This window comes from Spinacia oleracea, chromosome 5, assembly GCF_020520425.1.
Source record: "Spinacia oleracea cultivar Varoflay chromosome 5, BTI_SOV_V1, whole genome shotgun sequence".
NCBI lineage: Eukaryota > Viridiplantae > Streptophyta > Magnoliopsida > Caryophyllales > Amaranthaceae > Spinacia > Spinacia oleracea.
In genome coordinates, this window is record NC_079491.1 from 76,429,339 (window position 1) to 76,442,000 (window position 12,662).

Consider the following 12,662-nt stretch of genomic DNA (forward strand, 5'->3'; position numbering starts at 1 on the left):
CTTGCTGCTCCGCGCGGGCTTGCTTAGCGCTGGGCCTTGCGTCTCGCAAGCTCGTTCACCGAGCGTTCGCACGTCGCGCTTCCGATTCGTTTTCCGATTCAGGTATTTATTTCAGATTCGAACAAATATTTACGTTTCCGTTAATATTTCTGATTCCGGAATTTATTTCCGATTCGATCAAATATTTACGTTTCCGTTAATATTTCCGATTTCGGAATTTATTTCCTTTTCCGACAATATTTCCGATTCCGGTAATATTTCCGTTTCCGGCAATATATCTGATTTCGGCAATATTTCTATTTCCGATAATATTTTCCGATACGAACTATGTTTCCGTTTCCGGCAACATCTACGACTTGGATAATATTTATATTTCCGTCATGATCCATATTTCCGTTTCCGGCAATATCATCATTTCCGGAGCATTCTATATTTTGCCTTTTAACGATTTCAACTCCCACTGGAACCGAGATCCGTCGTTTCCGAATGTTCATAAATGGAGTATTTAATGAATAATATATTCAGTTAAATACTTGATGAGAAACATTACATTATTGTGGCCTCTCACATAACAATTTTTTTTGATCTATTTTTCCATTTTCATGAGATAAAAAACAAGTATATATTTTTTTTTTTTTGTAAAATACAAGTTTTAGTGGTAAAAATAATTTTTTAATTTTTTGAGGTGGTAAAAATAATTTTTCGGCGCTATAAATATACAAATATTATATTTTGACAATTTATTTACGAAAATAGCCCGCTCACCAACTAAGAAGATTAACGGACGGAGCTCAAAGAAAGAGCCCGAACATAAAAGTCTTAGTCTTAGTATAACAAATTGCGGTTAACGGAACCTTAATTAAAATCGTTAAAAGCATAACTCCCTTAAACCCCTTCTCTTCCGCGTCTATTCACGCGCCCCTCTCCATGTCACCATTACCGGCGATCTCACGTTACGTCATCGCTTACTCCTCTTCCCTTCTCAAACCCCCTAACCCAACCCTCCTATGCTTCACGCTTTTAACCGGCCGGCGCTTTCTTATCCGCCGCTCTGTCTATCCTTGTTTTTCTATCTCTCCAATTTTCTCTCTCCCCCTTCGACGATTCCGATCTCATCCTTCTTCATCCTCTGAATCTCTGAAGCTCTGAAGCTTTTACCAATGGCGGAAGGTCCTGAATCTTCGACGCCGCCGTCGTTGGCGATGATTTCATCTTCTCGACCAGTTCCGGCCAGGGAGGACTGCTGGAGCGAGGACGCGACGTTCACGCTTATCGAGGCGTGGGGACAGCGGTATATTGAGCTGAATCGGGGGAATCTGCGGCAGAAACAATGGCAGGAGGTGGCGGATGCGGTGAACAGCCGCCATGGACATGTGAAGAAAGCTCGGAGGACGGATGTGCAGTGCAAGAACCGGATCGATACGTTAAAGAAGAAGTATAAGATTGAGAAGGCTAGGGTTTTGGATTCGAATGGTGGTTATAAAAGTCCTTGGCCTTTCTTTGATCCTTTGGATCAGTTAATTGGATCTACTATGCCGTTGAAAAAGATGTCTCCTTCGCCTCCTATGGCGGTTCCGATTATTGCGCATCGAACGCCGGCGATGTTGCCTCAGAAGCGGCCTGCGCCGTCTCCTTCACCTCCGGCTCTGACTTCGGCGCCATTCCGAGGGGAGGAGTCGTCGTACTTCCGGAAGAATTATTCGGCAATTGCAGCTGCTGCGGCAGCTGCCGCAGAGAGTGAGGAAGAGGAGGAGGAAGAGGAGGAGGAAGATGAAGAGGAGGTGGAGGTGAGTGGGGAGACTAGTGAGGCGGATGGGATTAGGAAGCTGGCCAGGGTGATTGAGAAATTTGGGGAGGTATATGCTAGGGTCGAGGCTGAGAAGCAGAGGCAGATGGTTGAGTTGGAGAAACAGAGGATGCAATTTGCCAAGGAGTTGGAATGTCAGAGGATGCAGATGCTTGTGGAAATGCAGGTTCAGCTCGAGAAGATTAAGCGTGCCAAACGATCGGATGATTCAAATGGTGAGAGACTATGCTTTCTAGTTGTTTAATTTGTTTATTTATCTCTGATTTGTGAATTGGATAAACTTAAGATTATTGTTGTTCCATGGTAATGTTTTTGAGAACCATATAAATATATTGAGGTAGACGGGCCTGTTGAATATGCAGCGTGCCCCTTTGCATAAAGGAAGTGTTAGCTTTGATTTCTTTAAATAATATTGCATGCTCTATGTTTCGTAGGTGCTTTTTGAGGTCCTGGTTTTGAGTTTTCGATGCAGTTTTGAGGTTTAATGACATGAGATAATCTGGCCTATTTTTGATATGCTTAAAATTTTCAAGTTCAGTTGTTTCACGGTGGTACTAGCAAAATAGTATGAACAGTTTCAACTTGTTTTGTGTGGTTGTACTAGCAAAATAGTTGGAGCAGTTTCTAATTGCTTTTGTAGTGGCATAATTCGCGAATATGAGTTCTTTGTCAAGATAACTTACATGAGTACATATTCGTGAATTTAGGTTGGTCTTCTATTGACAAAAATAGCCGCCCTAGTATTTCCTGTCTTAGTTTGTTCATTGATCCCAGGAGGAACTAGTCTTTCTTTCTTGCTTCCTTGGAGTATAACAGGTTTTGTCTTATCTTCTTAGACATTCACTTCTCAATCATCAAGAGAACATGCTGGTTAATATACTGTAGTTAGATGCTAATGTTTTAGCAGAATCTTCTCAGTCCCAGTCAACGTTGATTGGATCTTCACTGTGTCAGTTGTCGACTACCTGCCGTCCCTTGTTCTTCTTTGCTATATATCTGTTGTGTCCTTAAACGATATTTTTATTGGTTTTTGTCTTTATCATACACGAGTGATTTAATATACGTGCCTTTTTGATCTTGGTTGCTAATATTGTAAGTCCTTTGTTGAATTTCCTTCATGCTTTCCTTCGTTCCATTTTTTTTGTTTTGTGTTCTCTTTAGATTCTACGAAGGAAATTTCGTTTAGGTTAAATTTGTCATTGGTTGGGTTTGAAGATGTACCATTTTTATCAATGTATCAGCTCTGCCATTTGATGACTCCTAGGTTCGCTACTAGGTGTTGTGCTTAGTGATGTTCTATTAAATGACGACAACTGGTCAAATTTTATAGACATTGAATTAGGATGGTTAGTAAAGTTTCTTTATTCACATTCTCCTTTAACTTTCAGGTGTTCATTCTGAATATGGTACGTTGATCCCTTACATTATGAATTTGTTGATTTGTTTAGTTAGTTGGTTTGAAGGAATCAACTACATATCCACCCCTGGGTTTGTGCTGTAACTTATCGGGTTTGAACTCTTTTTGGAGTTAATGTACAACTAGGGCCAGTTAAGGACAAATGCTCGATCACTTTGTCGTATTTGGGATCATCTAACTTATCAGAATAGAATCTGGTGATTAGGCTTAAGCTTATTGGAAAATCAGAGTCTTCGATCTCCTTCATCTTGATCGCTGCCCATCCATTCTGTTCCTCTTCTTCGCTTCTCTTTACCTTTGCCCTTCTCTTTAATTGCTGCTTTCTCTCTCTCCATCTAGTTTTGTCATATTCTATAAATTTCCCTAATTTTATCTAGAACTGTTTTTTAGCAAGCTGTTTGGAAACACATTAAGCGCATAGGATTAATGACAGGTGCATTACTTTCCCTAATTACTTTTATTTACTTAGATATTTTTTAATTGTGCCAAACCCTATTTTTTAGGATGTTGTTGTCTGTAGGTGCAGAAAGGTAGTGTTACCCAGCCTGCAATAAATTTAAGATTATCCGACTATAATATTATAATCTGAACTTTGAACTATACCTGGTTTTGTTTAGAGAAGTGTCTATATTTACTTATTTTGGGTTGTCTTTTAAATTTGCTAGGATATTTCTTCGGTCATTGACCTATATTCGTGCAACCTCTTGAAGAATGGAAACCTTTTTGCTTCATTCTTTTTGCAAAAATAATCTTAAACCATCGGTTATTAATGGAACTAGTTATAAACTACGTAAACGTATGTTTATAATCCCCATTGTTTTGGTATCATATACCAATGCACCCATTCTAATTCTGTTAATGGTGTTAGCCTCGTTGAGTTAGCATTGAGTACTATCATATTACGTAATTGGGATTGCTGATGTACCCCCTTTTTTTTTTAACTGGAATTATTTTTGTTAATCATCTATAATTGATATTATTCCTGTGAGATGTTTAGAATTTTTTTTTGATCCACGTTTACATACGGAGAACTACTTTTCTTCCTAATATTTGTCAAATCTTAATATTGGGATACACTCAAGAAACGTGGGGAATTTCTTCTTGGCACCCTTGTTCTTTTACAAAATTTTCACAACATGCTGCATTTACGAACTTGTAATTTCTAGTGTTCTATATGTAAATAATTATCTGGTATACACATAAAGGGTGTCCGATGCATTTTGCAGTATTAACCCTGTATCTTGTGAAGTTCTCCAAAACACTAAGATTTTGCCTTTTCTTTTATTTAGGCATTCTCTCCTGGAGACGTTACTTTTGAGTTTTGAGTGTTTTGAACTTTTGACCTATATGAAAGGGTTTCTACTAAAACATCCTAGTCTTTGTGAGATCTGTCCTTTTTCAGAAAGTTTCTTCTGAAAGTTCTTTCAAAGTTGTTACAAGTTGTTACATACACACTCTGTGTATCTTCCTCAGCAAATAGAAGAGTGAGTTCTACGGATCCCACTCTTCGCTCATCCATTTTGCCCGCTCGTCCAGACGCAGCCCCGGGGATGACTTGTGGCTAGGGGTGAAAGGCCAACCATGGGTCATTCCTAAAAGAAAAGTGTGAAGCTTATGTATCGATGGAGATAGTCTCAGTATTAAAGGATATTTTTTTCTGAAGATAAATCTTTATTCTGTTTTCCAGTCATTAGTGAACATAAATTCTGAATCGTAAAAGCTTTGACCAATAAAGTCAAATGTGGCCTATTACATTATAATGGTGATTAGGGCTATTAAGTTCTGAGAATAGCTACAAAGCTCAAACTTACTTCAAATAAGGTGGGTTCAGATACGGGATGGCAATAGTTTCATATGAGTTGAGGTTCGATTTTTCAGGCGCAAACAAGTATTATGTTAGATACGGAGTAATTCTTATTAAAAGAAGGATTTTGTTAGATGATTATTGGGAAGGTGTTAAAAGTTGGCTGCATATGGAGAGCATCACGTATATGTCACTTGTTTATATCACCCACAATTCCCCAAATCCACAGTGATGTTGCGAAGATTGTTTAGTTTATCTGTTATTAGACCCTGTATAGCTGTTCAAAGGCCGGTGCCTACTCATCACCCTCATATATTATACCCATATGGTTTACACTGTATATTTTGTATAATAGTGTTGCTTTAAGAACTGATGATGACCTGTGTTGTCATTTTAGTTCAGAATGGGTGATGATCTAGGTTGTCAACGTCAATCAGTGCATACCCTTGTCTCAGTGACACTGTGTTGTATTTACTTTGCAATATGTTAGTTGCAAATGAAGTACTTGGACTATAATGGTACACCATATAATCCTCTTAGGGAATTCTGTTCCACAAGGGTATTTCATGTTACAAATATGGTTTCTGAAAATAGCTGTTCACTAATTTGAATAATAAAAGATCTCTTTAACTAGGGTATGGTAAAATTAGCTAAACACACTTAACTGTATACTTGTAGCCGGACAACTTGGAGGGAGGAGGCAGACACTCTTTAGTTTATGGCTTTTCATGCACAGTTCATTCTTCAGATGCTAGAATTAGGCTATTTTTGGTTACAAACTTGTACTTCATCCGTCCTTTTTTGTTTGCCCCATTTTCCGTTTTGGCTCGTCCCCTAAAAAGTCATTACAAAAATTTATCATGGGACCATAATTTTACTCTCACATAAACACATTTGGTCACACCACTTTTGTCTTTCTCAATTCCCCTCAACCCAATTATTAATAAAGCATATTATGTAGCAAACAATTAGGGACGGAGGGAGTAAATAATAAAATCTTTCCGAAAGCGTTTTTATGGTCTTGTTTTCCCGGTAATTGGCAACAGTGTCTATGAACTAAGTGTGTACTTGGGAAAACGAGAATCAGTACTGGGAACTTAATATGTGACACCTTGGGGTATAGCTGTACAGGAGAAGGAGAATAAGGTAACCCTAGGCATGCTTAGGACTTAGGTCCTGATAGAGCTTATTGAATTTCTCTTTTTCCTGTCAACTGAACTGATTCACCTGATTGTCTGTTGTTGTTTTCTATAGCAAGTTTTAACACCTTGTGGGTAGTTAGCAATTCCAATTCATTGGCAACTTAATAATGTAGGAGTAGCTTAAATGCGTTATATATTTATGTATATGAATCATTAAACTCTACTCCCTCCGTATTTATCTAAGGGATACACTTGCCTTTTCCGGCCGTATTTATTTAAGAGATACACTTGCCATTTTTAGTAACTTATCAACCCCACCATTTAATTAAATAATACATCTAATTACCATATGACCCACCATCCTATTAAACAAATAATTTCATAAACCCACCCCACCTCCCACCCCACTAAAATGATATGGTCCCCACTTATTTACTTATTAAAATATCTACCCAACCCCACTTGCTTTATTATTTTATTTCATTCAATTTTTTTTCTTAATATCCGTGCCCGACCAAGTGTATCTCTTAAATAAATACGGAGGGAGTATTTATCTGCCAGAGCTTTATTTATCTGTCTACCATTCTCTACTGAGCTTATATAATTCTGGAATTCTGTTGCAGATATGTATAGCTAGCTTGTTTTCAGAGCCACACCTGGAGTCTGATTTTACGAGGTAGTCTGCAATTTCATGCTAACGGTTCAAACCCCTTTTGGGGAAAGATAATACCAGTAATTGTATAAGTGCCCGCCCTCGGACAGGAGCTAGAACGACTTGCGAACTAGTTTGGACATTCAAGATTGTTTAACTTCTATTTGATCTCTAATGAGTAATGACTCTTGATTCTTAGATCATTGGCCAATTTGGGTCTGATCTTTTGTAATTCAACAATTGTATAATACGCTAGTAGGTTTTCTCCTCTAAGCTCACGTTGGTCATGCTTCTTTTGAATGAATGTGCAGTTGGATTAAAGTTCTTGTGGTGAGTATATACAGACACCCATTCGGGATGGTTGATGGATGTCGGTCCGGGCCATCCTCCTTACTCCCTTGTGCAGGGGCTACAATGGCTCTGCAAATATGGACCAAGAAATTATAAGGGTTGAGGTTTGGCAAGCGTCCTTTTTTATGTAAAAAAAAAATGGCGTTGAGATTCAACCATCATAAAAGTAACATCAAATAAAAACGACGAAAGAGGGATAGGTCAAAGAAAGATACGGAGTAAAAAACTTGAGTTTAGACAATTTAATCGTGGAGAGAGACCAAGCACATATATCATGGAGCACAAGCGTCAAATCTTTCCAATGTGCACAAAAGCGCAAATTGGATCCTGCTGGATTAGCACAGTGCAGGTGGGTGTAGGATTCGAGCGTTATCATAAGATGGACTTTGAAAGCCCTTAAAACTCTATAAATGAATATAAACATGCACGGAGGTAAATTCTTAGGTTGAATGCATGTGTGTAGAAGCTAGGCAGAGTCAACTTTGTGGTTGGACTGAGGGTCATGTAGAGAACTTAATTTGCTCACGATTCGCGAACTGTTTACCGATTAAAAAATGGAAATGTTTAAGCTGAGATGAGAAAAATGCTAAACGGAAAGCTATAAATTGTGTTTTACATTTAGGTTCCATTTGTTTTGACGGAAAACATTCTTTTGGAAAATGATAACAATTTTCCTACAGGTGGAAACCAATTTTCTCTTTAGGGAAAAACAACTTTTCTTTTGGAAATAAGGAATGACACGTTCTCAACTATTCCGTTGTATCTCTTCTTCTCTCCTCCTATGCATCTCTCATCTCCATTCTATGTTTTTTTTTTCTTTATACTTTTCTTTAAATAAAACCAACAAAGGAAAACTATTATGAGACCGAACCTCGGTCTATTGTGAGAGACTAGTCTTCGTCCATATGGCGCCAAGAATGCAAAAGTAAAAGGTAAGAACGGAGGGGTTTATCACATTCGGCAGTGGATTGAACGGAGCTGAGGGAGATGTAAAATGATAGATCAAATTGCTCAAATAATCGTGTACATAAAGGAGTAGATGAGAAAAAAGAGAGAGGTTATAGGAGGGTTTCTAAACCTCAAGACTTGTGTCCACATAATACCACATAATACAATCATTTTGAGTAACAACACATAATATGTCAGTACCAAAATGCAAAATTGCTTAGAAATACCACCAATATAAGTCATATGTGTTATTATTGGTATTCACATAATTTGTATTGGTACTAACATATTCTGTATTGGTACTCCAAATTCTGTATTGGTACTCACTTGTGTCCAATATGGACACAAGTCACTTGTGACAAAGACTTCATGATTCTCTTGATTCTCTTGAACAATATGTAACAATATGTAACATCATGATTCTCTTGAAAAAAACAATTATACAAGTTTTTTTTTTTTTTTCACATAAACAATTATATAAGTTGAACGAACAATTTTATGAGAAAATTTAGTTATTTCATGATTTTATTCCTGTTCAGAATTTGTATAAATTCAATACATATAACTGTTATCCCACTCTTTGTACTAACGACATAACTGCTTTGACGTCTGTCTATGTCGTGTCAACCAGGTATGATCACGTCGCAGGTAACGTCGCGTCGATCGAACAAGTCGAGGGTAAAGACATGCGACAAGACATGGGCGACGAAGGACTAGCGATATAGCATTGACGACAGAAGATCAGCGACGATCGACAGATAAATAAGCGAAGATAGGTCAAGATCCAAGCCCAAAGCCCAAGATGTGCTGCGCCGCTGTATAAGAAGAATGAGTCTAAGGTATTACCGAAGGCTACGGAAACAATTGATGATTGGAGAAGATCATGGGCAACGGCAGTAGAAGATCCCTATCATCTAGGGATTCTTCCAACCAATAAGGCCGTTGGAATTCACGTATAAAAGGAGAAGGGCAGCAACGTCAAGGGGAAGTTAACAAAAAGCTCTCAAGCATTCAAGCAATTATTGTGATTCTCGTACTTTAAAGCATTCCTTGTATTAGCTATTTCTTTTACAAAAGCATAACATAAGTTAGTTAGGATACTTAGTGGATTGATAGCCTCATAGTTATCCGCGGTTTTTTACCTTATTCCTGGGTTTTCCGCGTCAACATCTCTCTGTGTCGTGTCTCCTTTATTTGATTTCTGTATTCGTTGCTTAGTTAGTGTCTACCCAAGCCGAGTGTCTCCCTTAGACGAAATTTGGCATAAACAGTTTGGCGCCGTCTTTGGGGACATTAGCTAAGTTTTACACAATATTTCCTCTCCTACAATGACTTCTGAAGATATGACACTCGCAGAGATGAAGGCGGCTTACGATCGGGCTCAAGCAGAGCTGGCCCAAGAAAGGGCATCTAATGAAAACCTCCAGAAAGAGCTTGATCCCATGAAAAGCTCCAGGAACCAGTCGCGCTACAAACCCGGCACAAAGCCGAAGAAGCTGATATTCGAGATGGACGAGTTCGAGGACCTGTCCGACGACGATGAGCCACGCGAGGAAGAAGATGAAGCAACGCCCGACCCTGTGACCAAGCGCCTGAACAAGATGGAAACTCACATGAAGAAGCAGTGTTCGTTGATGTTGAAGCTAATGACCAAGTTGCCGGGAGCACCCACCCCAGTGGAGACCGAACCAACCGACGGATACGCAACATCGCCGTTCTGTGAGGCGATCGCTAGAGTAACAGTCCCGCACCAGCTTCGACTCCCAGTCTAGACCACCCTCTATGATGGAACGTCCGACCCTTACAGGCATGTCAACTTCTAAAAGCAGCGGATGTGGCAGATCGGTATCCCCTACGACTTGGTTGAACCGGTTATGTGCAAATCGTTCGGAGGAACCCTCGACGGAGCAGCTCTGGAATGGCTCATGAACGTCACCCCTGGGTCCATTTACTGTCCTTCCGACCTCAACGCCTTCTATCAACAATTCGCCAGTAGTCGCCAGTTGGAAAAGAAAACGAGTGACCTCTATCGGTTGGTCCAAGGACCAACCGAGTTGGTACGCGATTACTTTAACCGTTTTAATTGTGAAAAAATTAGTATAAAAAGCTGTGATGTCAGGACAACCATCAAAGCATTCAAAAGAGGTCTTATCCCCAACTCGGAGTTGTACCGGGAAATAACCAAATACCCCTGTGCAACCTTCGAGGAGGTCAGATCGAGAGCAACTGCCCAGATGCGGATTGAAGACGACGAGATCATAACGGACGACATCTCAACGACCGACAGGGGACAGCAGCGATAGACGATCATACACCCCGAGGAATAACAACTGGCGACACCAACCGCACAATCGCCAAAACCAAGTACAAAATGTCAATCAGTATGACCATACTAACAATGTTTACAGGAAAGAACGGGTCGATCACCCCAACATCTCCGAATACGGCTTCAACGTCGACATCGGAGGCATAGTTGTAGACACCTACTTTTGTCCCCATTCCCGAAAGGGAAGGTTCGATGATGAGAACATAAATCTCCACTTGGCAACGCATCTCCTATAAAATAACGAATCTCAATCACCCTTTTTATTTCACCCGAAACCTGCTATTTATAGAAACCTGCTATTTACGGAAACATGCTAAAAATAGTAACTGTCGTAATGGGTAGTTGTTAAAAGTGGCAAGTCATAAAGGATAGAAACCTGTCAGAATTAGGTGTTGCACTCCAACATAAATCCTAAATGAGATAGAAATTGCGAGAGAATCCTATTTCTAATACGATTCGAAAATAAGAGTTACATATTAATTAAAATCCTAACGAGCCTAGAGTTCGTAACGGGCCCAGACGCATTCTGTCATAAAATTAAAACGCACTAAAAGACTCGATTAAGTCTCATACACTCCGGATTCTAAGAGTCCGAATCTGACAAAGAAACGGCCCAGACCCTATTTTCAACGCCTGGCTCTGGGCGTCGAAATCTTCGGCGCCCAGCCCTAGGCGCTGAAATTACCTGGGACGTGTTCTTTCCTAATTCTTCGTGGATTAGAGCTCTAAAATTCTATCTTTCCACGAACTCTTTTCTATAAATATAGCCCCAAGTTCGACGTGAAGAGAACACACACAATTATTATTCTGAGTATTGACTCCAACCCCTAAGCCTAAGCCTCACGCTGCGAAATTGATCACGCGTTCTGTCGCAATCGATCCAAAAATCGAACAGAACGTATCCTGTCCCGTATCTTGAGATTCTTTAAATAAAATGAGAAATAGCAAAGTCAAAGTGGTTAGTTTTCTGAGAACCGTGACGCACCTCTCAAGGGTGCGTCGTAATGTGTCCCTTTTCCATGATTTAATTGCTTTCCTCGCCCTTTTATGAACTGTTAAACTAATTAAATCTGATTGTTCTATCACGCCTAATAAAGATAATATTTTTGGGAAATTGGATTATCATGCTAGGTCCCTTAATACAATCTAAATCAGATAATCGCGCTCGATCTAGTATTATATGTTGCATATTGTTAAAATCAATTCAGATTAGTTTAACAGGTAACGCATGTCCCTTCAATTATTTATGCTGAGCTAGTAAGGATATCCTGCCTCTGGAGTTATCGACGAGCGAGTACTCCTCTCGGTAGTTACAGTCCCCCGAACCCTCAATCTCTACCATGCGGGTGTACGTTGAGAGATCCCCACACCAGGGATCACAAGGGAACCTACGGCCGTCGTGGTCAAACATAATTGCACTCCCTTTATGTCACGATAACCGGGTTTTGTCAGTTTTTCTCATTGTCGTTAAAAACTGAATGGCGACTCCTATATTACTAGTCAATTGGGTGTATACTCACAGGAAATCCAATTACACTTGATTTGACAAAAAGAAGCGTCACACCCACGAGGGACGAGGTCACGCATTAGCCTCGTGCTTTTTCGACCCCCTCACAGTGGCGACTCCACTGGGGATAGTGAAGGAAACATTCGTGCTTGTAGGTAATCAAAATAGCAGAAGGGTGAAACGATCCTACCCCGCGTTTATTTCCCCATCAAGTTGGGACGACCTGAAAATCAACATATTAATGTGAACGGGGAGAACCGCATAACGAATCTTGGCTCCCTCAGGGAGTTTGGACTAAGGATACCCATCGCCAACCGGGGGCTGCATACGCTTCGAATGTTGTCCACTCAGCACTTTCGCTAGTAGTACACCCGTCCCAAACCCAATCGCTCGCCCCTTAGGTCCCTCTCATTGGTGCATGCCCCCTTGGCTTACATCGTGATTGGCCTCTTGGGTGAAATTCGTCTGTTGAAGGCACTACCTTGACCGGGGCAAGTGTTGGATCTGCGATAGAAGCGGTACCAAGCCAGGCGCAAATACCACCCATAGAAGCCTATCATAAAACTACATGACATGTTATTATTGCCTCATGATGTAATGTTAATTATGTGTAGCGAAATATATGATTGTGTGTGACAAACCAACGTTAGAAAACCAACGACCTTAAAATTGCCCAAACATTCATAAACCAATTGGCCAAAGAGTTAT

General features: G+C 40.0%; 1 protein-coding gene across 1 annotated transcript; it reads left to right on the forward strand.

The window, feature by feature from the left end:
- Positions 1-835: 835 nt before the first annotated feature.
- On the forward strand, positions 836-7,143 carry LOC110783656 (trihelix transcription factor ENAP1). The gene is made up of 2 exons (XM_021988004.2): positions 836-2,022; positions 6,794-7,143. The coding sequence occupies exons 1-2, from the start codon at positions 1,161-1,163 to the stop codon at positions 6,805-6,807; spliced, it is 876 nt and encodes a 291-aa protein (XP_021843696.2). The 5' UTR covers positions 836-1,160; the 3' UTR covers positions 6,808-7,143.
- Positions 7,144-12,662: the final 5,519 nt, after the last annotated feature.

Excerpts from the sequence above, each read along its gene's own strand:
- LOC110783656 (XM_021988004.2), top strand. The coding sequence starts at position 1,161 with ATGGCGGAAGGTCCTGAATCTTCGACGCCGCCGTCGTTGGCGATGATT.